Below are 21997 nucleotides of genomic sequence, written 5' to 3' on the forward strand. Positions count from 1 at the left end.
ACATAGCCTTTCTGGCGTTATCTCAGTTACTGTGCCAAAACATTTACATTCTACATTTACCAAGTTTCGCAAATACCCCTGTAAGATGCACCACAGGTGTGATGCCACCGATTCCCCTCCCTCTACCCACCCACCCCCTTTCCCACTTCCCCCTATTGTTAAGTTGTAGCTGGGTTATAGCTTTCATGTGAGAGTCCCAAATTAGTTTCATAGTAGGGCTGTGTACATTGGGTATTTTTTCTTCCATTCTTGGGATACTTTACTAAGAAGAATATGTTCCAGCTCCATCCATGTAAACATGAAAGAGGTAAAGTCTCCATCTTTCTTTAAGGCTGCATAGTATTCCATGGTATACATATACCACAATTTATTAATCCATTCGTGGATCGATGGGCACTTGGGCTTTTTCCATGATCTACATTCTTTAGCCAGTCTCTTAGTCCCGTTTAACAGATCAGTTTATTTAAGCAGCTATGTCTTATTTCATGAGCTGGCATTGCAGACAAGGCTGGAATCTAATACCGGTGGGCTGCTGTATTTTTTCCTATTGAACCATTTTTCTCTCCCTAATTTCTCACTTTACTAAAACCAAATTGTAGCAGAACTAATTTAATTCCCAACATAAACTTTACTTTCAGTATACTGGGTCTGATTCTTTGCATAAAGTGCAGCAAGAGTAATTATTCACCATCTAGGCTTTTCTTCCTTTTTTTTTTTTATTAAATCATAGCTGCGTACATCAATATGATCATGGGGCACCATACACTTGGTTCATAGAATATGTGACACATTTTCATCTCATTAGTTGACATAGCCCTCCTGGCATTTTCTTAGTTACTTTGCCAAGAAATTTACATTCCACATTTGCCAAGGCTCACATGTACCCTTGTAAGATGCACCACAGGTGTGATCCTTTCAATCCCCCTACCTCTACCCACCTCCCCCCTCCCTCCCCACACTTTCCCCCTTCCCCCTGTTCTTAGGTTGTAACTTGGTTATAGCTTTCATGTGAAGGTCCTAAGTTAGTTTCATAGTAGGGGTGAATACATTGGATATTTTTTTCTTCCATTCTTGAGACACTTTACTGAGAAGAATATGTTCCAGCTCCATCCATGTAAACATGAAAGAGGTAAAGTCTCCATCTTTCTTCAAGGCTGCATAGTATTCCATGGTGTACATATACCACAATTTGTTAATCCATTTGTGGATCGATGGGCACTTGGGTTTTTTCCATGACTTAGCAATTATGAATAGGGCTACAATAAAGATTCTGGTACAAATACCTTTGTTATGATGTGGTTTTTGGTCTTCTGGGTATATGCCCAGCAGTGGAATTACAGGATTGAATGGCAGATCTATTTTTAGATCTCTTAAGTGTTTTCCATATAGCTTTCCAAAAGGAATGTATTAGTTTGCATTCCCACCAGCAGTGCAAAAGTGTTCCCTTTTCTCCACATCCGCGCCAACATCTCTGGTCTTGAGATTTTGTGATATAGGTTAGTCTCACTGGAGTTAGATGATATCTCAAAGTGGTTTTGATTTGCATTTGTCTGATGATTAAAGATGAGGAGCATTTTTTCATATGTCTGAAGGCCGCTCGCCTGTCTCCTTCGGAGAAGTTTCTTTTCTCTTGCCCAGCCTGTGATGGTATCCCTTGTTCTTTTCTTGCTAATGCGTTTGAGTTCTCTGTGGATTCTGGTTATTAAACCTTTGTCAGAGACATAACCAGCAAATATCTTCTCCCATTCTGTGGGCTGTTTGCTTGCTTTACTTACTGTGTTCTTGGCTGTGCAGAAGCTTTTTAGTTTGATCAAGTCCCAAAAGTGTATTTTTGAAGCAGCTTCAATCGCCCGGGGGGGTCCTTCTCATAAAAAACTCACCCAATCCAATTTCTTCAAGGGTTTTCCCTGCACTCTCTTCTAGTATTTTTATAGTTTCATGACTTAAGTTTAGGTCTTTAATCCAGTATGAGTCTATCTTGGTTAGTGGTGAAAGGTGTGGATCCAGTTTCATTCTTCTACAGTTTGCCAGCCAGTTCACCCAGCACCATTTGTTAAATAGGGAATTTTTTCCCCACTGAATGTTTTTAATTGGCTTGTCAAAGATTAAATAACGGTAAGTAGCTGGGTTCATCTCTTGGTTCTCTATTCTGTTCCAGACATCTACTTCTCTGTTTTTGTGCCAATACCATGCTGTTTTGATCACTATCAATTTGTAGTATAGTCTGAGGTCTGGTAACGTAATTCCTCCTGCTTTGTTGTTATTTTTGAGTAATGTCTTGGATATTCGAGGTTTTTTCTGATTCCATATAAAACAAAGTATTGTTTTTTCAAGATCTTTAAAGTATGACAGTGGAACTTTAATAGGGATTGAAGTTATATATTGCTTTGGGTAGTATGGACATTTTAACAATGTTGATTCTTCCCAGCCATGAGCATGGTATGTTTTTCCATTTATTAACATTCTCGGCTATCTCTTTTCTTAGAGTTTCATAGTTCTCTTTATATAGATCTTTCACATCCTTTGTTAGATAAACTCCTAAATATTTCATCTTCTTTGGCATTACTGTGAATGGGATAGAGTCCTTAATTGTTTTTTCAGCTTGACTATTGTTGGTATATATATATGAAGGCTACCGATTTATGAATGTTGGTTTTGTAACCTGAGACGTTGCTGTATTCCTTGATCACTTCTAAGAGTTTTGTAGTAGAGTCCCTAGTGTTTTCCAGATATACAATCATATCATCTGCAAAGAACAAAAGTTTGATCTCTTCTGACCCTATGTGGATGCCCTTGATCGCCTTTTCTTCCCTAATTGCGGTGGCTAAAACTTCCATTACAATGTTAAAAAGCAATGGAGACAATGGGCAGCCTTGTCTGGTTCCTGATCTAAGTGGAAATGATTCCAATTTAACTCCGTTCAATATGGTATTGGCTGTCGGTTTGCTGTAGATGGCCTCTATCAGTTTAAGAAATGTCCCTTCTATACCGATTTTCTTAAGTGTTCTGATCATGAAGGGATGTTGGATGTTATCAAAAGCTTTTTCTGCATCGATTGAGAGAATCATATGATCTTTGCTTTTTACTTTGTTTATGTGTTGAATTACATTTATAGATTGACGTATATTGAACCAGCCTTGAGACCCTGGGATAAAGCCAACCTGTTCATGATGTATGATTTGTTCGATATGTTGCTGGATTCTGTTTGTTAGGATCTTGTTGAATATTTTTGCGTCTATATTCATTAGTTATATTGGTCTATAATTTTCTTTTCTTGTTGGGTCTTTTCCTGGTTTGGGGATCAGGGTGATGTTTGCTTCATAGAACGTGTTGGGGAGTCTTCCTTCTTTTTCTACATTTTGGAACAGTTTGAGTAATATAGGTACTAATTCCTCTTTAAAGGTTTGGTAGAATTCTGATGTGAAACCATCTGGTCCTGGACTTTTCTTTTGGGGGAGGTTTTGTATGGTCGATGTTATTTCCGAACTTGAAATGGGCCTGTTCAACATTTCCACTTGATTCTGGTTAAGTCTTGGAAGGTGACGAGCTTCCAAGTATTGGTCCATTTCCTTCAGATTTTCATATTTCTGATAGTAAAGTTTCTTGTAATATTCATTAAGGATTTTTTTGATTTCTGAGGAGTCTGTGGTTATTTCGTCTTTGTCATTTCTGATTGATGAGATTAGAGATTTTGCTCTTTTTTTCCTGATTAGGTTGGCCAACTGTTTCTCTATTTTGTTGACCTTTTCAAAAAACCATCTTTTTGATTTATTGATCTGTTATATTGTTCTTTTGTTTTCAATTTCATTTAGTTCTGCTCTAATTTTGGTTATTTCTTTTCTTCTACTGTGTATGGGGTTGGAGTGTTCTTCCTTTTCCAGTTGCTTGAGATGTCCCATTAAATTGCTAACTTTCTCTCTTTCCATTCTCCTGAGGAAGGCTTGCACCGCTATTAATTTCCCTCTTAGAACTGCCTTTGCAGTGTCCCAGAGGTTGTGATAGTTCGTGTCTTCATTGTCGTTTTGTTCCAAAGATTTGGCAATTTCCTTCTTGATCTCATCTCTGACCCAGCTATCGTTCAGCATGAGGTTATTTAACTTCCATGTTTTTGTATGAGTATGTAGATGCCTGTTGTTACTCAGCTCAAGTTTTAGTCCATGATGGTCCGAGAAGATGCATGGAATAACTTCTATTCCTTTAAATTGACCTAGGTTAGATTTGTGAACTAAGATGTGATCGATTTTGGAGTAAGTTCCGTGGGCTGATGAGAAGTATGTGTATTCAGTTTTGTTAGGATGAAATGTTCTGTAGATGTCTGCTAGATCTAAATGCTGGATGGTTAGATTTAAATCTAAAATTTCTTTACTCATCTTTTTGTTGGAGGATCAACCCCTCACTGCCAAAGGAGTGTTAAAATCTCTGACTATTATGGAGCTGGAGGAAATCAAGTTGTTCATGTCTGTTAGATTTTCTCTTATGAATTGAGGTGCATTCTGATTTTGTGCATAGATATTAATAATTGAAATCTCATCATATTGAGTATTACCCTTAACAAATATGAAGTGACCATTCTTGTCCTTCCTTACTTTTGTTGGTTTAAAGCCTATTGTGTCTGCAAATGAAATTGCAACACCTGCTTTTTTCTGGTTACCTTTTGCCTGAAATATCGATGACCATCCTTTCACCCTGAGTCTGTATTTGTCTTTTAAGTTAAGATGTGACTCTTGTAAGCAACAGATATCTGGTTTGAGTTTTTGTATCCAGTCAGCTAACCTATGTCTCTTTAGAGGACAGTTTAAGCCATTCACATCAATGGAGATTATTGATAAGTTTGGTGAAATTTTGGGTATCGAGTTTTTCAAAAGTCCAGTGGACAATTTTAATCTTTTCGCCATTGTAGAAGTTGGTGTTTATCAGGAGCTTCTGAGTGAGTTTACGTTTGTAGTAGCGGATTGGGTTGGTCATTGTGGAGGATAGGTCTGAGAATATCCTGAAGAGTTGGTTTGGTTGTGGCAAATTTCTTCAACATATGAATTTCATTAAAGTATTTAATTTCTCCATCATAGATGAAACTCAGTTTAGCTGGGTACAAGATCCAGGGTTGAAAGTTATTTTGCTTTAGGAGATTAAAAGTCAATGACCACCCTCTTCTGGCTTGAAAAGTTTCAGCAGAGAGATCTGCAGTCATTCTAATGTTCTTGCCTTTTTAGGTAATGGCTTTCTTTCACCTGATAACCTTGAGAATTTTCTCCTTCATGTTAACTTTAGGGAAGCTAATTATGATATGTCTTGGGGATGACTTATTGGGGTTGAATCATGCTGGAGTTCTGAAACTGTCTGCTATCTGAATTTCAGAATCTCTAGGCATGTCTGGAAATTTCTCTTTCATAATTTCATGCAGAAGGTCCTCTGTGCCCATCGATGCCACTTCATCGTTTTCCAGAACTCCTATTATTCGTATATTTGCCTTCTTTGAATTATCCCAGAGCTGTCTAAGAGAATTATCTGCTTTTGCTCTCCATTTCTCTTCCTCTTTGAGAGTTTGGGAGCGTTCAAAGGCTTTATATTCGATGTCAGAAATCCTTTCTTCTGCTTGGTCCATTCCTTTGCTGAGGGATTCTACTGTATTTTTCATATCTTTAAGGGCTGCAAATTCTTGCTTCAGTGCGTCTAAGTCTTCGGTGGTTTTGTCTTTAAATTCGTTAAATTCTTGAGACAACTTTTGAATTTCTACTTGGATTCCTAATTCCATTTTATCAATCTTGTATGCAATCCAAATTCTGAATTCTATTTCTGACATGTCTGCCAGTTGTTTATGAATGGGATCTTCAATTATATCTGCCATTTCTTTCCTTGGGGGGGGTTGATCTATTCTGGTTATTCACGTTACCGGAGATTTTCCGCTGATTCCGCCCCATGGTTGTTTTACTCCCTCTGATTTTTCTCCTAGGGTTTTGTTGAGGGCCCGTTCAGTGTTGTAGCCTGAAAGACTGGGTCATCGTCTGGTGTAGTGGGGCTGAGTGGTTCTGACTCATTGTTAGCTGGCTTCTGTTTGACCTCAGTGAAGCACTTGCTCTGTGTTGAAGTCTCAGTTCTCTGAGTCGGCCCTACCCTGGATGTTTTCAGGGTCTGTGAGTCACCTCAGGCAAATCCTATACTCAGGGTGGCCTCCTTAGGTTGCCCAGGGAGGCATGGGGTATGGCTTCAGCCACCTCAGTGAACTGCCGCTCTGATGTGGGTCTCCCCCAGCCTCACTCTTGTGTCCCAGAGTCAGGACCGACCAGCCGCAGTTCGGGCACTGTCTATGCCCTGACAGATCCCTCAAGAATCTGTACTCCTGGAGGATAGGCCTCCAGATCCCAGAGTGAGGGTGGGGTGGGGCGCTGGGAGGTCAGAGTTGCTGGCAGCAAGCTCACTGAATTCCTCCCAATCTTTGGCTCCACCGCACCGCCGCCGCCCAAGCCTCCAGGCTTCAGAGTGAGGGCAGGGTCGTGGGAGCGGCTGGAGCCCAGAACCGCCGGGCAGCAAACAGACTCAGCTCCACCCAGTTCCTTGCCCAGCCACACAGCATGCGCTCAGGTCTTCAGACCACAGAGCGAGGGTGGGGGGGAGCACTGGGAGCTCAGAGCCAGCAGGGGCTCCAAGCCACAGGGAGCCCAGTCGACAGCAAGCAACTTCAGTTCCTCCCAGTCTCTCACCCGGTTGTATCGCCGCAGCTCAAGTCTTCAGGCTTCAGAGTGGGGGCGGGGGCGGGGAGCTGTTGGAGCCCAGAACCACCAGGCAGCGAACAGACTCAGCTCCACTCAGTTCCCTGCCCGGCCACACGGCAGGCGCTCAGGTCTCCAGAGCACAGAGCAAGGGTGGGGGGAGCGCCGGGAGCCCAGAGCCAAAGCCGCAGGGAGCCCAGTCGGCAGTAGCAAATTCAGTTCCTCCCAGTCTCTCGCCTGGTTGTACTGCCGCAGCTCAAGCCTTCAGGCTTCAGAGTGGGGGTGGGGTGGGGGGAGCGGCTGGAGCCCAGAACCGCCGGGCAGCAAACAGACTCGGCTTCACCCCATTCCCTGCCCGGCCACATGGCAGGCGCTCAGGTCTCCGGACCACAGAGCGAGGGCGGGGGGAGCACCGGGAGCCCAGAGCCAGCAAGGGCTCAGAGCTGCAGGGAGCCCAGTCGGCAATGAGCAAATTCAGTTTCTCTTAGTCTCTCGCCCTGTTGTACCGCTGCAGCTCAAGCCTTCAGGCTTCAGAGTGGGGGCAGGGTGGGGGAGCGGCTGGAGCCCAGAACCTCCGGGCAGCAAACAGACTCAGCTCCCCCCAGTTCCCTGCCCGGCCACACTGCAGGTGCTCAGGTCTCCAGAGCACAGAGTGAGGGCGGGGGAGCACCTGGAGCCCAGAGCCAGCAGGGGCTCCGAGCCATAGGGAGCCCGGTCGACAGCGAGCAAATTCAGTTCCTCCTAGTCTCTCGCCTGGTTGTACCGTCACAGCACAAACCTTCAGGCTTCAGAGTGGGGGCGGGGTGGAGGGAGCGGCTAGAGCCCAGAACCACCGGGCAGCGAAAAACAGACTCAGCTCCACCCTACTCCTTGCCCGGTCACACGGCAGGCGCTCAGGTCTCTGGACCACAGAGTGAGGGTGAGGGGGAGCGCCAGGAGCTCAGAGCAGCAGGGAGCTCAGAGCAGCTGGTAGCAAGTTCGACTCAGTTATATGCCTGGTTGTATTGTTGCCCAAAGAGGGCTGCTGCACCTCGCCTCGGGGAAGCGCCGCCTGGTGAGGGTCTCCCTCCGCTGACTGTCCTCACCTCTCTCCCGTGCCCCAGAATCAGCGCTGACCAGCCGCAGCTCGGGGACTGTCCTCTCCCCTTTAGGAGTCACCCAAGAATCCGAACTCCTGGGGGACAGGCTTTCAGACCTCAGAGAAAGTGGAGGGAAGTGCTGGGAGCTCAGAATTACCGGCAAAGGATATTTACAGATTTATACAGTTTTATGCCTGGCAGGAGAATGCCTAGCATCCTAGTAAGGGAGGTAGGTCCAGTTTGTGGTAGGTCTCTCCTGTGAAGTGTAGTGGGAGGGCCTTTGATTTCTGCCCTTTTGTTTGTGGGGCCCTTAAGCCAATCAGGTGGGGGAGGGGGGACTCCTGTGCTCTTGGTGATGGGTTTTGTACCTTTTGTTTGCTTCCTTGTGGTTGCAGCTCTCCTCAGTGGGGTTGATGTGCGTTCTTCAACTTTCTCGCTTGGTGTTGCTCAAATCCATCAGGTTACTTGCTAAATTTTCATCCCCTAACTCTCCTTCAGGATGGGAGCCTCTGTGGAAAGCTGGCTTCAGTCCGCCATCTTCCCATCATCCTCTTTTCTTCCTTTTAAAATTGGCTTTGCTGGAACCTTTTATATGGACTCTCGGGTTAGACTTGAAAGCCTCCCATGAGCCCAGGTTTCATCTGTGCCATTAGATACCTTGTATGGAGTGGGTAAATTCCTCTTCTCTTGAGGTCCCAAAGCAAATTGTGATTCCAGGACCTGTCAGAAGGTGACATTTTTTACTCATCACAGATCAGGAAATGTTATTGATGAGGTATCTGGCCAGTCTTCCAACAGGCTTTTTTATTGGCCTTATAAAGTCAACCTTGATTTCTTAATGTAGGTGGACACCTCAGAAAAACCTATTCTGATCAGAGCCTTGGTAAAATAACCCATGCCTTTCATCATGTACTATAGAAGAAGAATACTATTCTTATTGAACTTACGTAAATAATTATACTGTCAGAAATTAGGAATACTTACAAATGGTTTCCGAATTCCAGAGAAATCAAAGAGAGATAAAAAAATAAATGTTTTAAATTTTACTTATAAGTACATACATTGCTGAAAGTTACAAATAGCTTAAAAAATAGAAAATGTTTTCTTGACTACTGGAAAACAGAACACAGAAAGAATCAGCAATGTTTCACACAAAAAGGTATTACAAATCAGCTTGTTTCCATGTAACTGATTTTTGTTCTGTTGGAATTTGGGTTAGCGATACTCATTGTCATGTTAGCTTTCTAAATAAAGTCCTGGAAGTTTTCTTCTAATCTGATGGTATTTAATCTCTGGTCACTGGAAATTTGAATTCAAGAGAACTTGCCAGCCTTTTCTGCTACTTTCTTTGAAGGACAAACTTTGGACTTAGTCAATTACAAAAACACTTTCTGAGATGTACAAAAATAATTGCTGACAACATACATTAAGACAGACCAATATTTGATAATACTAGAAAATATATATAAAACATAATCTATAGAAAATTAACCACCATTTCATATTTGACAATATTTTCTATGCATTTTTAAAATACCAGAAGCCTAATATGCTTTCTCAGACTTTCAGTGGTCTTAATATTTCAAAAAGACCATATTTAAAGTTTTGATTTTGAAAGGTTTGTCAAATATCAAAGGCTTAAAACATTTGTTTAAACAGGATTACAAGCCAAAAGATTCTAAAGGCAGTACATAATCAACTGGATTACATGCAAATTCCTTCAAACATTTCCTTTTATGAGCCTTATTCAACCTGTACAGACAATTTAGAAACATTCTAAGCCTTCTGGTTTGCCCTGCCTTTCTTTTTCTTAAATAACCATTCTGTTTCAGGACAAAATTTACCACACAAGATTGTTTCTTACACAATGCTATTTTCCTTTCTGTTTAATTTTTCTTACTCTCAAAAAACAAACAAACAAACAAAAAAAAACACCACTTTTCACAAAACAGGATCACAGTTTATTATGAAGTTAATTATTCACTTGGCTAAACTGACAGAAGGCTTTAAAGGCAAGAATCTTATTATTTGCTAAAGACTCAGTTTTCCAAACAATCTAAACAACCAAATTATTACATTTTACAAGGGAGAGACATTTCATGGAATATAACATGACTTTAAGGTTTTAAGTTACCAAAAAATTTTCTGAAACCACAGCATAGGCATCATTGTCCCCCTGTGTCTCACATGGTCACATGGCATCCAAGATGTCTGCAAAGGACAGGACCTGTGCCCTTAATTCATTTACCAGGTACAGAGTTCAAGATAGAAAGCAGGAAACCAGAACATCTAGTTCCTCTCAACATAGCCAGGGGGCAATGTTGGAGCTAGGAAGAAGGGGCCTTGTGGGCTAGACTGTGCTTTGTAGCTGCTGGCCTAAGAATGGGGAATGTGGCTCTTAGCCCTCACCATAGCTACCTCTCTAGACCTCAGAATTCACAGGCTTAAAATCAAGAACATAAACTCACAGTCAGATCTAGCAAATTTAGAAATATTACAGACATGGCAGTTTTATAATCCTTGAACATTTGAACTTTAATAACAGGTTTAAAACTAATCTTATCTCAAAGGATACCACAATCACCTGAACAACAAGGCATTTGAGTCCTTCCTGCTCACACAAAGTTCTCAATCTCCCCAGAGATATAGTTACCTCATAGTCTCCTGTAAACCCCTTCTTAAAACCCTTCAGCATATTTCCCAATGGGATGGGCTTCCCCTGTGTGTGTCCCATTTGCTTCCCTCAAACAAACCACAAACACATAACAGATGGGTTAAAAACAAGGTCACTGATGTGGTAAAAATGGGAAAACCTATGGGGAAGTTACAGAATCATTTTACACTGTGAAGGAGCGGAGTACCACCTATTGTTATCTGTCTCAATCAGTCTGTAAGCAATCATATGCACACAATTCCAACCTTTTTCCAATCTATTTCCTTACCTGGGCAGCCTTGGTTTCCCACTCAAACTACCACTTAGCTATATGAGGTATCCTACAGTACCACAGTTCAGAGCCAACAATTGCCTCAGCCCTGCGAGGGGAAGTCGGAACTCTACCCTCGGTGTCCATCTCAGTCACACCACACCCACACTTTTTCATGTACCTCCCACCAGTCCTGTCGGAAATCTAATGCCCAGGAGTTGATCAGACCCCTCTTCCACTCTAGTGGGCCTCAACTGGTCCTACCTTGCTGTAGATGTCTCTCAGTGCAGGTGCCAGTTCCTGTCTGCCATTTTCTCCTGGTGTTTGACTCCTTGAAGATCCACTGAAAGAGTCCTTTCTCCACCCAGTGAGGCCTCCACACAGGGATGTGAAACTGCCATCTCTGGAGTGTCCAGTGGTTCACATTGCCCAGGCTGATCAGGCTCAACAGAAATGTTGCAGGAAGATGAGGCCCAATGGAGAGAACAAACACCCAAACACCATGTTTAAAAGAGCAAGGGCTTTATTTCAACTGGAGGAGAGATGGAACAGAATAATTCAAAATGGCTATGCTCCCCGACTGGCTCAGTCTTCTCCTTTTTGTCCCCAGTCAAAAAGTTGTGGCCCATGGTTACCTTTCTCACTGGTCAGTCTGAATCACGCTGGAGAAGCTGGCTCCAGATTTTACAGAACCGTGGGCTTTTACAGAAGTGGAATCAAGCATTATTAGTTTTCAGGTCCAAGAAAGTTAAGTTTCTACAAATTCCTAAGAGCTGAGTCATCAAGAGGAGGACCTCACAGGTGTATCCTTGAGAAGACCTCTATTCTCTTAGACCTTACTTTTTCCAGGTATCCTCTTTCAATGAAAAAGGGGGCAAAGTTAACTTTGGCAACCTGCACCCCATGGTCATGATTAGTCCTATCTTTGGTCCTGAATAAGGGAGAAAAGAGGAGAGAGTATGATTCTGTGCTAGATGTAGTACAAATGTTAGCACATGAAGCCCTCCTTTCAACTCTGAAAGATGTAAGTGATGTCTTCTGCAATTTAATGAATAGGGTCATAAATTAATGCACCCAGCTGATATCTGGCTGGGATTTAGACCTCAAGTTCTTTTTTTTTTTAATTCAGATTAATTTAAGGGTACATAATTGTTTGCATTTGTTTAGATAAAGTCAAAGTTGCAGTTCAGCCCTTCACCCAGGAGGTGTGCCTTATGCCCCTACATTATGCACAGTAAGTGAGAGCTTACCACATGCCTCCTCCCCCTTCTTGAATTTATTGTGTTTTTCTCTTGCATGGGCATGTAGTTGTTTATCTGCTAGTTTCAAACTTAATATTGAGTACATTGGATTCTTGCTTTTCCATTCTTGTGATACTTTACTTAGGAGGATGTTCTTTAAATCCTTCTATAGAAATACAAAAGATGTGAAGTCCCCAGTTTTCTTTTTCTTTCTTTCTTTTTTTTTTTTTTTTTTTGTAGAGGCATAGTCTCACTGTATTGCCCTCGGTAAAGTGCTGTGTTGTCACACGGCTCACAGCAACCTCCAGATAATGGGCTTACGTGATTCTCTTGCCTCAGCTTCCTGAGCAGCTGGGACTACAGGCGCTGGCCACAACGCCCGGCTATTTTTTTGTTGCAGTTTGGCCGGGGCTGGGTTTGAACCCGCCACCCTCAGTATATGGGGCCAGCGCCCTACTCGCTGAGCCACAGGTGCCACCCTAAGTCCCCATTTTTCTTTATGGCTAAATAGTATTTCATGGTATACATATATCACAGTTTATTAATCCATTCATGAGTTGATGGACACATGGGTTGTTTCCACATCTTTGCTATTGTGAATGGAGCTGCTATAAACATTTGAGTGCAAATGCTCTTATGGAAAAGTGATTGTTTTCTGAAATTCACATTCTTGCCACTGTACCACCCAGCCTCGGCACAATTTTTTTTTTTTGCTTTCTAATGGGAGTAAACCAACTTATTCTCCCTGAAATAGTGTGTTCTATGTACATTTCTCTCAAAGGAATTTTCAACTTAGGATGAAAGTGGGTTGATGGATACAGTGGGTGGGTGCTTCATCTCCTGCAGGCATGCCATGGAGAAAACTGTTTAATTCCTACTAGGGAAGTTATTCCCAACTCCCACCCATCCCTTCTCAGTAAGTCATCACTATCAGAAAGGATATATTGCATAATAACCAGGTAGGGATTATGGAATCTCTTAGTATTCAAACACTCCTTAGGGACCAGGAGAATGTACCATCTGTGGCTGGATTTCCAAGGGCAAAAATAAGGGTCCAGTTTCCAGAGATTTAAACCTCACAAGATGGGCCATTATCCCATTTTGCCACCAGTATCTGGTGAGGCGAAGGTCTAACTTATTGTCCAGGATGTTGGAGTTTGAAGATCACCCTGGTAGAGTCTCTAGACCCTCTTGGTTCCATTTCTCCCTTGCTTTCTGAGTCCTTCTACTATATGAGAACTTCCCCCCATGGTTATGAAAGAAAAGGAAGGAAGAAGGATGGATGTTGTGTTCAAAAGGGTTAATTCTATTCCTGCAAATACTTCTGACTGATGAGGAAAGACAGGTGTAGAATGAAGATGCCAATGAGGCATACTCTTTCCAGTTAGGTCTCTATGTAAGAGGAAGGAAAGGATGGCTAGAAATCTGAGGATTGCTTGGACATGCTGTCTGAGTCCCTGATGTTACACAGAATGGGGAAATTACCGTCTGTGGCTAATATAGATGAAAGTTAACCTTTGTTCAGGGCTTACTATATGCCAGGTACTGTGACAGTATTTGACTATTACAAAGCCCTGTGAGTTCAGGAATTAGTACTGGCCCATTTTAAAGATAAGGAAACTGCACCCTAATTTTTTTTTAAACTAGACCTTGGAAAATTATTGAACCTTTCTAGTTCAGTATCATCACCACCTCCAGAAGTCTAATACCTACCTCACAAGCTTTTTGTGAGTGTATTCATTACATTTTGTATCTTACATGTTACCAAAAAAACTAGTTATGGTGGCATATAAGGATGCCTAATCCAAAAAGATAAATTAGAAATAGATAATGAAGAGAATAAGAAAATACAGATAGAGAAGAGAGTTATATAAAGCATCCAGCATGTAATAGAGACGTAATAAATGATAGTGCCCTTTCCAATACCATGATGCTTCTTGTCTCATTAATGAGATGTAAGTGGGAGATGGCTTAATGATTATTAGAATATCCAATTTTGGATTTAGTTGAGACTTGCTTCTTCTCTGGAGTTTTTTTTTTTTTTCTCTTTGTTTTGTTTTGAATGGCTAAATGTTATCATTTATATTTAATTTATGAAAAAATGAATTAGTGTGAGTATTTAAATACACATTTACTACAATTAAATAATGTGCTGACATTCATACAGCTCATGAGTGATTACAGTGCTAATCTGAATGCATCCTGATTTTATTAAGGTTTTGTGTTCTACCTTTGCATGCAGATTTTTTTTCTTTCTTTTTTTTATTAAATCATAGCTGTGTACATTAGTATGATCATGGGGCACCATACACTTGGTTCATAGACCGTTTGACACATTTTCATCACACTAGTTGACATAGCTTTCGTGGTGCATGCAGATTTTATAATGGAGGAATTTTAAAGAGACAGCCTTCTGAATTTGAAAAGTAACTGGTTAGAAAATCAGAAATCTTGGGCTTTTGAGCTGGTTCTGCCACGAATTTCCCATGGTCCCTTACATAAACCTTTCTCCCCTTTGGCGCTCAGTTTCCCATATATAGAGTGTCTAAGTTATCTCTCAAACCTGGTTATATTTCGAAAGGTTTATCTCTGGCATTTATTTCTGCATTCCGTTTCTCTTTCTCTCATTTCTATTCTCACTATTTGGATTTCAGTCAACTCTTTTCTGTAAGAAAGAGGGAAATACCTCCCCTGGCTATAATCAGTTATTGGTGTATGTAGAGGGATCAAGCTGCCAGGGGATACATCTCTTTAGACAGGCTTTTTACCTTCTCTGGTATAAAAAGGAGGAGGCACCTGTATAATACATAGGCTTTTGGACCCTTTATTCTAAACAGCAATATCATTCTGGGCAGTAGCTCTAGAGGGGAGGGTGTCAGTCAGTGCAGATTTTATGGTCCACCTGGGACCCAGAGGATCATCTGGCCTCTACCGAGATTCCTTTGCAGAGCCCTGATTCGACTCACTCTCCCTCCCAAACCAAATGCCCTCAACACCAGAGTCTTTGTTCCTTTGCATTGGAGGGGGATGGCTGCTGAGGACGAGAAAGGCATGATGTATAGCTTGGGGCAGAAAAATTCTTTGAACAAGTAAGTTTATTAACTTCAAAAAGCCACAAGGCCTGGTAATTTTTTAGTTAGTATTAGTTTGCATACTGTGGGTGTGGTTCTGAGGGAAGCCCAGTTGGTAGGGAGCCCTGGCCACATTGGTGTGCTAGTTTTAATAGCTACTGTTTCCCAAACAAAACCCTTGAAGGACTTGAGTTTTTCAGACTGGTTGGGAAAAGGAAAGTGAAGAAACCTGGAAACTCAGGACTTCCCATCCAGAATATATATATTTTTTCCATCTTGAGTAGTATTTATTTACCTAGTAGGGACTATCTCTGAGGTGAAAGAATGTACCATAGGTCATGTAGTTAGTAAGTTGTGACATGGAGTTTTAAATATAGCTCTGTTTGGAAAACTATACTTTTCCTCTACTGCACTACTCTGCTTGGGGCAAATGAGGCTGTTTAGTTTGAAGAAGACTCATGAAAGATAGGTGGATGTGTATATTCTCTGTTTTCAGAGGGGACTGTCTTAGAAAGTTGGGGGTGGTCACATTCTCTGGGGTCAGGAGAATCATAGCTAGACCTTACAGGTGAAAACTACAGTAAAAAAGTTTGAGCTCCAGATAGAGTATTGAGCATTGGCCCTCTTGAAACTAAGACAGTTCAGGATGGGAATCGCCAGAGGTCTGTGATCACAGGCAGTTGGGGGATGTAAGCTTTTGTCTCTAACTTGATGAGGCATATAGCAGGAAGTTTCTTCTGTCTGGCCCTTGAAACCCATCATTCATGGAGGCTCTCCTGGTAGAGCCCAGGCCTAGGAGGAAGGAGCTGACCTCCGGGGGGAATTGACAAAAGCTCTCAGGCCATCCTGGAACCCAGTAGCCATCTGGCTGATGACCAGAGAGGAAGCAGACGGGAGAGGAAGCACTGTCCTTGGCACCAGTGACAAACAGCAGTCAACAATGGGATGCCAGGGCTTGGTGGGAAGGGGAAGTGGGGCACAGTTCTTCTGGTTTACCTCTGTTTCTTCTTGTAAGTATACTCACAGCTAGGGAGGAGAGTGAAATGTTTTGCCAAAATTATTCTGTCACTTGTCTCCCACTCTGAAGCCTGAGAGTCTTCAAAGGGCTGTTAATTGTAGATTACTTAGGTGACACTGAAGGGCAGTGCTACCACTGTGAGTTTTACTTTGAGATCCCTTTGTCTCCTCCCCAGCCAGCCCTGCTAGCTCTAACTATAGCCTACCTTTATGTGCTTCCTTCCGTCAAGGTTTTGAGCCCTAGGAGAAAGGTGAAATATCAGTATCCATCCCTTCTTCTGAAGAGCTATTCTGTTAAATACTATCTCTGTACTTTAAGGAATTTGGAGTTCCTTATCTATAGAGACATAGAAAAGCATATGCCACTCTCCTAACAAAAAGAATGACATAAGCATCCTTGAAGTGCATATTGCATGAAATGATGTATAAAGCATAGGATTTAGAGTCAACCCTAGGTTCAAATTCTTTCCTGCTACTTACCTTTGTGACCTTGGATGACTCATTTAGCCTCTCAGGACTTTCCTCAGTAAAATGATAATCACACTAATCTTGGAGATTTTGTGATTTAATTAGAAAATAAATAAAGTGATGGATGCATAGCAGGCATTCTAATGTTAATTGTTCTTATTAAGGGCTAAATAAACAGATGGCAGTTGCCCTGGGAGTTCAGATGAGGAAACTATGAAATTAGGAAACTTTTCTGGCTCAGTAAAATACTTAAGACTGAAAGACTATATTCAGAACGGAAACCTTTCTCTTTCTTGGTGTTTTTATTTTATGAAATAACTAACATCTGTTATTATAATAGTAATATCACCATTTTACAAACAAGGGACTGAGGCTTAGAGAGGTGAAAATATGTTTAAGGTCACATAGCTAGGAAGAGGTATAGCAGAGGCTTGAACCAGGGCATATAGTATTTTCAGGTTTCCTGGTGCCTTTTGTCAGCTGTGTCCTCTGTAACCATCTCCCCTCCTCTTTGCCTGATTCCAAAACTTAGGACCCTACTAGCTGAGTGTTTTTTGCTATAGAGCAGGTGGCCACTTGAGCACAGGAAGAGAAGTAACAGAAGCAGCAATGTGGTGGTAGCCACTTAGAGCTTTCCATTTATGCACTGATTTGCTTTTAGGTGGGTAGGTGATGCAGCTGCTGGCAAGCCTATAATGGAATCTCAGTGGGTCTCGGGTGTTTGGGCACTTGAGAATTCCAGAGATTCTAAGATCCTTGGCATTAGGGAATACCTACAGAAGAAAGGGTACAGGCTTTGAAGTCAGACACATTAGGGTTATATAGATCTGTGACTTTGTTTTTATTATTGTTATTACTAATCAAGTAGCCCTTCTAAACAGAGTAGGTTCAGAAAGACTCTGGCTCTGTGATTTTAGATAGGTTATATCTCTAAGCCTTAGTTTCCTAAATGGAGATAATTGATATCTCATAAGGCTATCTAACATTTAGTACTTGGCATGTGGTTTAATAGGTATGAACTACTTTTTCCTTAAGGCCCCTGAATCTCTGATTGTGAACTGTAGGTGTGAGTGTGGGACTTGACTTTGGATACACAGTAGAAACTATGGATATAGTGGAGGGGTGTGTGTGTGTGTGTGTGTGTGTGTGTGTGTGTGAATGTTGAGGGGAGATATTAATTTGTTCACAGGGAGATCAACAACACTCAGTCCTTGCTCTCTGGTCCTATCTCCAGGTACACTTCTTAGATTCTCTACTCACTTCACCTTAACCTTCCTGAAACTGCCTGAAAATCAGCCTGATCTCATTAGGATGTGGCTCAGCTTCACTGCTACCACGCCCAGTGGTAGGCACGCTAGGGTTGAGCTGACAGCCAGACCATTAACATGCTAATTTCAGGGACTAGAGAAGAGACCCTGAAATTAGACCCCCAATCTGTCTTCTCCTGGCGGGACTCCCTTTCCTGCCCACTGCCTTGCCAGGAGTCCCAAAACAACAGGGAGTTGATCCCTCAGCGACTATACTGAGGTACACCTTGTTTCTACCATCATTTCCATCCTCAACCTGTGTGAGTATAAGAGGAATCACGACTGGGCTTTGATCAGGGCTGAAACAAAAGTGTCTTAGCACTCAGGGGCAGCACATCTTCACAGTGTAAAGATAGCACAATTGCTGCTTTGACTTATCCAATACTCTTTCTTGGGATATTATAAATGGGACTCTACCTTTAGGGTGTAGACATTAGCCCTAGTTCCTAAAGATAAAAGAAAATATATGGGAGCAACCAAAGAGAACTAGATGTAGAACCTTCACTCTTTAATCCACCCTAGGAGTGTGAAATTGCATGTCATTGTGGAGGGAGAGAGGATTTGTAGTCAAATAGACTTGGTTTGAGTTTTGACTCTGCCACTCACTACTTGAATCTTGGGCAAATGATTTCACCTCTCTGAACTTCACTTTTGCTATCTATAAAATGTGCATAATTATAATTATATCATATGGCTATTGTGAAAATTAAAGGAGCCAATGGATATAAAGTTTTTGGTGTGTGGCAGTGTTCATAAGTAACAGATCCCTTCTGTACCTCAGCAGTATTTCATTCAGAGAGATGCTGGCATTGGTTCTTGACTGCTGGCTAAATGTTTTTTTTTTTTTTTTTTTTTTTTTTTTGCCAGACTCTGACCATCTTAAACTCCGTAATGCCAGTGGCCATGTTGGCCCCAACCTTTATACTGTCTTCTGTGCCTGGTACAGGGTAGAAATTCAATTAATAATTATTTTGTATTCTCTCTTCTAGGTGGTGAAAACGATTGGCCTGAGGGAAGTATGGTTCTTTGGTCTGCAATATCAGGACACTAAGGGTTTCTCTACCTGGCTGAAACTCAATAAGAAGGTAACTGCTTACCCGTCTGTTGGGTTTGGAATTAATTTTTCCACCAGAACTGTCTCAGGGGGTACCAAATGTTAACTGGCATATTCAGGATACCTAAGGGTGTGTTTGTCACTGCATGGTCTGTTGACCACCCAAATCAGAATAAGGGCAGAGAATTCAGCCATGGCAAGACTCTTGTTCTGTTTCCACTTTGACTTCTGATAGCAAGAGTGGCCAACATTCAAGGAAGAGACCTTTCCTTTCCACTGGGAGCACTGTCTTGAACTTTGATATGTTTTGGACCAAAGCTATTAGTACCTTTCAAGAGGGGATCAGTATCCCCTTCTTTTTTACATACTCTAAGGCTCTAGGAAATTTATTAAACAGAGAGCCATGGACTATTGAACTAGAAAAAGATACTAAAGATGTCATAGTCTTATGTTACACCTTCTCCACTGGTCATTGATGCCCAAACCTCATATAGATGCTCTCCTCTTTCTTGATCTATATAGGTTGTACCTCAAATGGGACAGTTTGAATCCATGTGAGATGATTTGAGTCTATTTCATCTCTTTACCCCAAGCAGCAACTATGCAGAAACCTGACAGTCTTCCATCTTGGGATCCTCAAACTGGCTGACCTTGTTCATAGAAGTCTCCATACTGTCCTGTGGCTTATTTATCTTAATTTGTCTCTTCCTAAAGAGTTGAGACTTTTTCTGGACAAATGCAGATCCATTAGGAGTCAGTTTTAGGCTTTAAAAAAATCAAGTTTGTGCTTTTGTCTAGTTAATTTTCAGGCCTCAGTCATTTATCCTAGTCTTTACTTTGCTAATTTATGGAGTTGGAGATTTAAAAGAGGAACTTAAAATAGGAGCTTATGTCAGCACTCTGAATTTGGGGGCAGTTGGATATATTTTCAGATAATGATGACTTGAAGGCTTCTGACTGTCAGTGGTTGTTGGATAATTTCAGGAAGAATTTCCCAACAGAAAGTGATTATAGATAAGGGATTGGGTCCCCAGTAAAAATATGTATCTCTTGTCTGAATTACTAGCCAGGTTGCCACCTGGCTTTCTGGAATCACTCAAATTGATGACCTTTAGTGTTTTCTCCCCACCCTATAGCCACTCCTCCACCCCTAAAGTCTATTTTTTGAGAACTCATAACCCCTTGCTGCTCTCAGGTGACCGCCCAAGATGTGCGGAAAGAAAGTCCCCTGCTCTTCAAGTTCCGGGCCAAGTTCTACCCTGAGGATGTATCTGAGGAATTAATCCAGGACATCACACAGCGCCTGTTCTTTCTTCAAGTGAAAGAAGGCATTCTCAATGATGATATTTACTGTCCCCCTGAGACTGCTGTGCTACTGGCCTCTTATGCTGTCCAGTCCAAGTACGGTGACTTCAATAAGGAGGTGCACAAGTCTGGCTACCTGGCCGGAGACAAGTTGCTGCCACAGAGGTGAGGTGGTTCTCTGGCCTCCTTTTCCTTGCCAGAGGGGCTGCAGCCCAGGGCTGACCAATCCCTGTTCCACAGGGTCTACCAGATCTGTTCCTGTCCATTAAGATCTGTCAGAAAGATTGTTATGCTGCTCAGAGCAGCACATTTGCATATAGCATCATACCCTATTTTCTCTCTGGCTCTGCAAATGAAAAGACTTTTTCCTATTCTGTCTGACTACATAACTTAATTCTCCTGGAGGCAGGTGCTTATATAGAACCAGAGATGGATTTATTCCTTTTTCTCCTCCTTGGTTCCATTTTCTCAATCCTTTTTGCTGATTTAGGCCTCTTATATCAGAAGTTCATAGGGGAGACAGAAATATGCAAGACAGGAATATGGGGAGCTCAAATAGTCTTTTAATAACTGTAACCACAACCAGTATACTGAGCTTCATTTTTCAAAGTTGAAGGTACTCAAACATTCGTTATTTTTGAAATTCTTTTTTTTTATTGTTGGGAATTCTTTGAGGGTACACAGAAGCAGGTTACATTGATTGCTTTTGTTAGATGAGGACCCTCTTATATTTGTGTCCTGCTCCCAAAAGGTGTACCACACCCATTGACCCCCCCACCCCCTCCCTCTGACATTCATTGTTTTTTATTTAGAATCACAACAACACACAATGAATAAGGCAAGCATTATCTTTATTTCTTGGCTAAGGAAACAGATATGCAGAGATGCTCTCACTGGCTTGCCCTATCTCCCATTGCACATTTGAGGCAGAGCCAGACCTAGAACCCTAGTCTCTTAATATTTTAACTCTGTTTTTTAATTTATTTCCTGTTGCATCCAATGGCTATTTCCATAGGCTTTTGGATTAGAAAGACAAGGTTTGCTTTATTCTGGGAGCACCAATCTCATTAGAGCTGTGGCATATGTAGAATGTACTGGAAGGTATTAGGGATAATGGTTGTGACCTGTGACTCCAGTCATTGCCACAATATCTGAAATGGAATGTTTAAGTGAGCCTTGTTTACAATCTAGTAAGCCTGGAAGGTTGAGCTTGTTGGTTTCTCCCCAAAACATTTGGGTTCAGTTCTTTGTTCTGTAGCCAAAGGGTGTCCTCTCATCCCTGAGCAGTATTATTATAAACACAAACTGATGGTCCCAAGAGGATCTAGAAGAGAATGTTCCTAGCTCTGTGAGGCTTATTCCTATTCTTGGCCCACTAAATCAGCACAGACTCCGGATACAATACTGCTGTGCTTGGGGACCATAGCACATCATTGGATTTTCTGGATAAAGTTACAAAGGAAGGTGTTCCTATTGTTTTTTTTTTTTTTTTTTTGGTCATCCATTCTTACCTACCTCTCAGAAAGTTCTATTTCTTTTTTGAGACAGAGCCTCAAGCTGTCACCCTGGGTAGAGTGTCGTGGCATCACAGCTTACAGCAACCTCCAACTCCTGGGCTCAAGCGATTCTCCTGCCTCTGCCTCCCAAGTAGCTGGGACTACAGGCACCTGCCATAATGCCTGGCTATTTTTTGTTGGAGCCATCACTGTTGTTTGGCAGGCCCAGGCTGGATTCAAACCCACCAGCTCAGGTGTATGTGGCTGGTGCCTTAGCCACTTGAGCCATAGGCACCGAGCCAGGCAGTTCTAATTTAGTACTTACCTG

The 21997-nt window shown here is 42.0% G+C and overlaps 1 protein-coding gene across 1 annotated transcript in view; it reads left to right on the plus strand.

Moving 5' to 3' along the window:
* MSN (moesin) overlaps window positions 1-21997 on the plus strand; it is an 84163-nt gene that overhangs the window by 50241 nt on the left and 11925 nt on the right. The window contains exons 3-4 of the mRNA XM_053579693.1: window positions 18804-18899; window positions 20064-20338. Of these exons, the coding sequence (XP_053435668.1) occupies window positions 18804-18899; window positions 20064-20338 (371 nt within the window). The remainder of the gene's footprint in view (window positions 1-18803; window positions 18900-20063; window positions 20339-21997) is intronic.

This window comes from Nycticebus coucang, chromosome X (genome assembly GCF_027406575.1).
Source record: "Nycticebus coucang isolate mNycCou1 chromosome X, mNycCou1.pri, whole genome shotgun sequence".
NCBI classification, from domain to species: domain Eukaryota; kingdom Metazoa; phylum Chordata; class Mammalia; order Primates; family Lorisidae; genus Nycticebus; species Nycticebus coucang.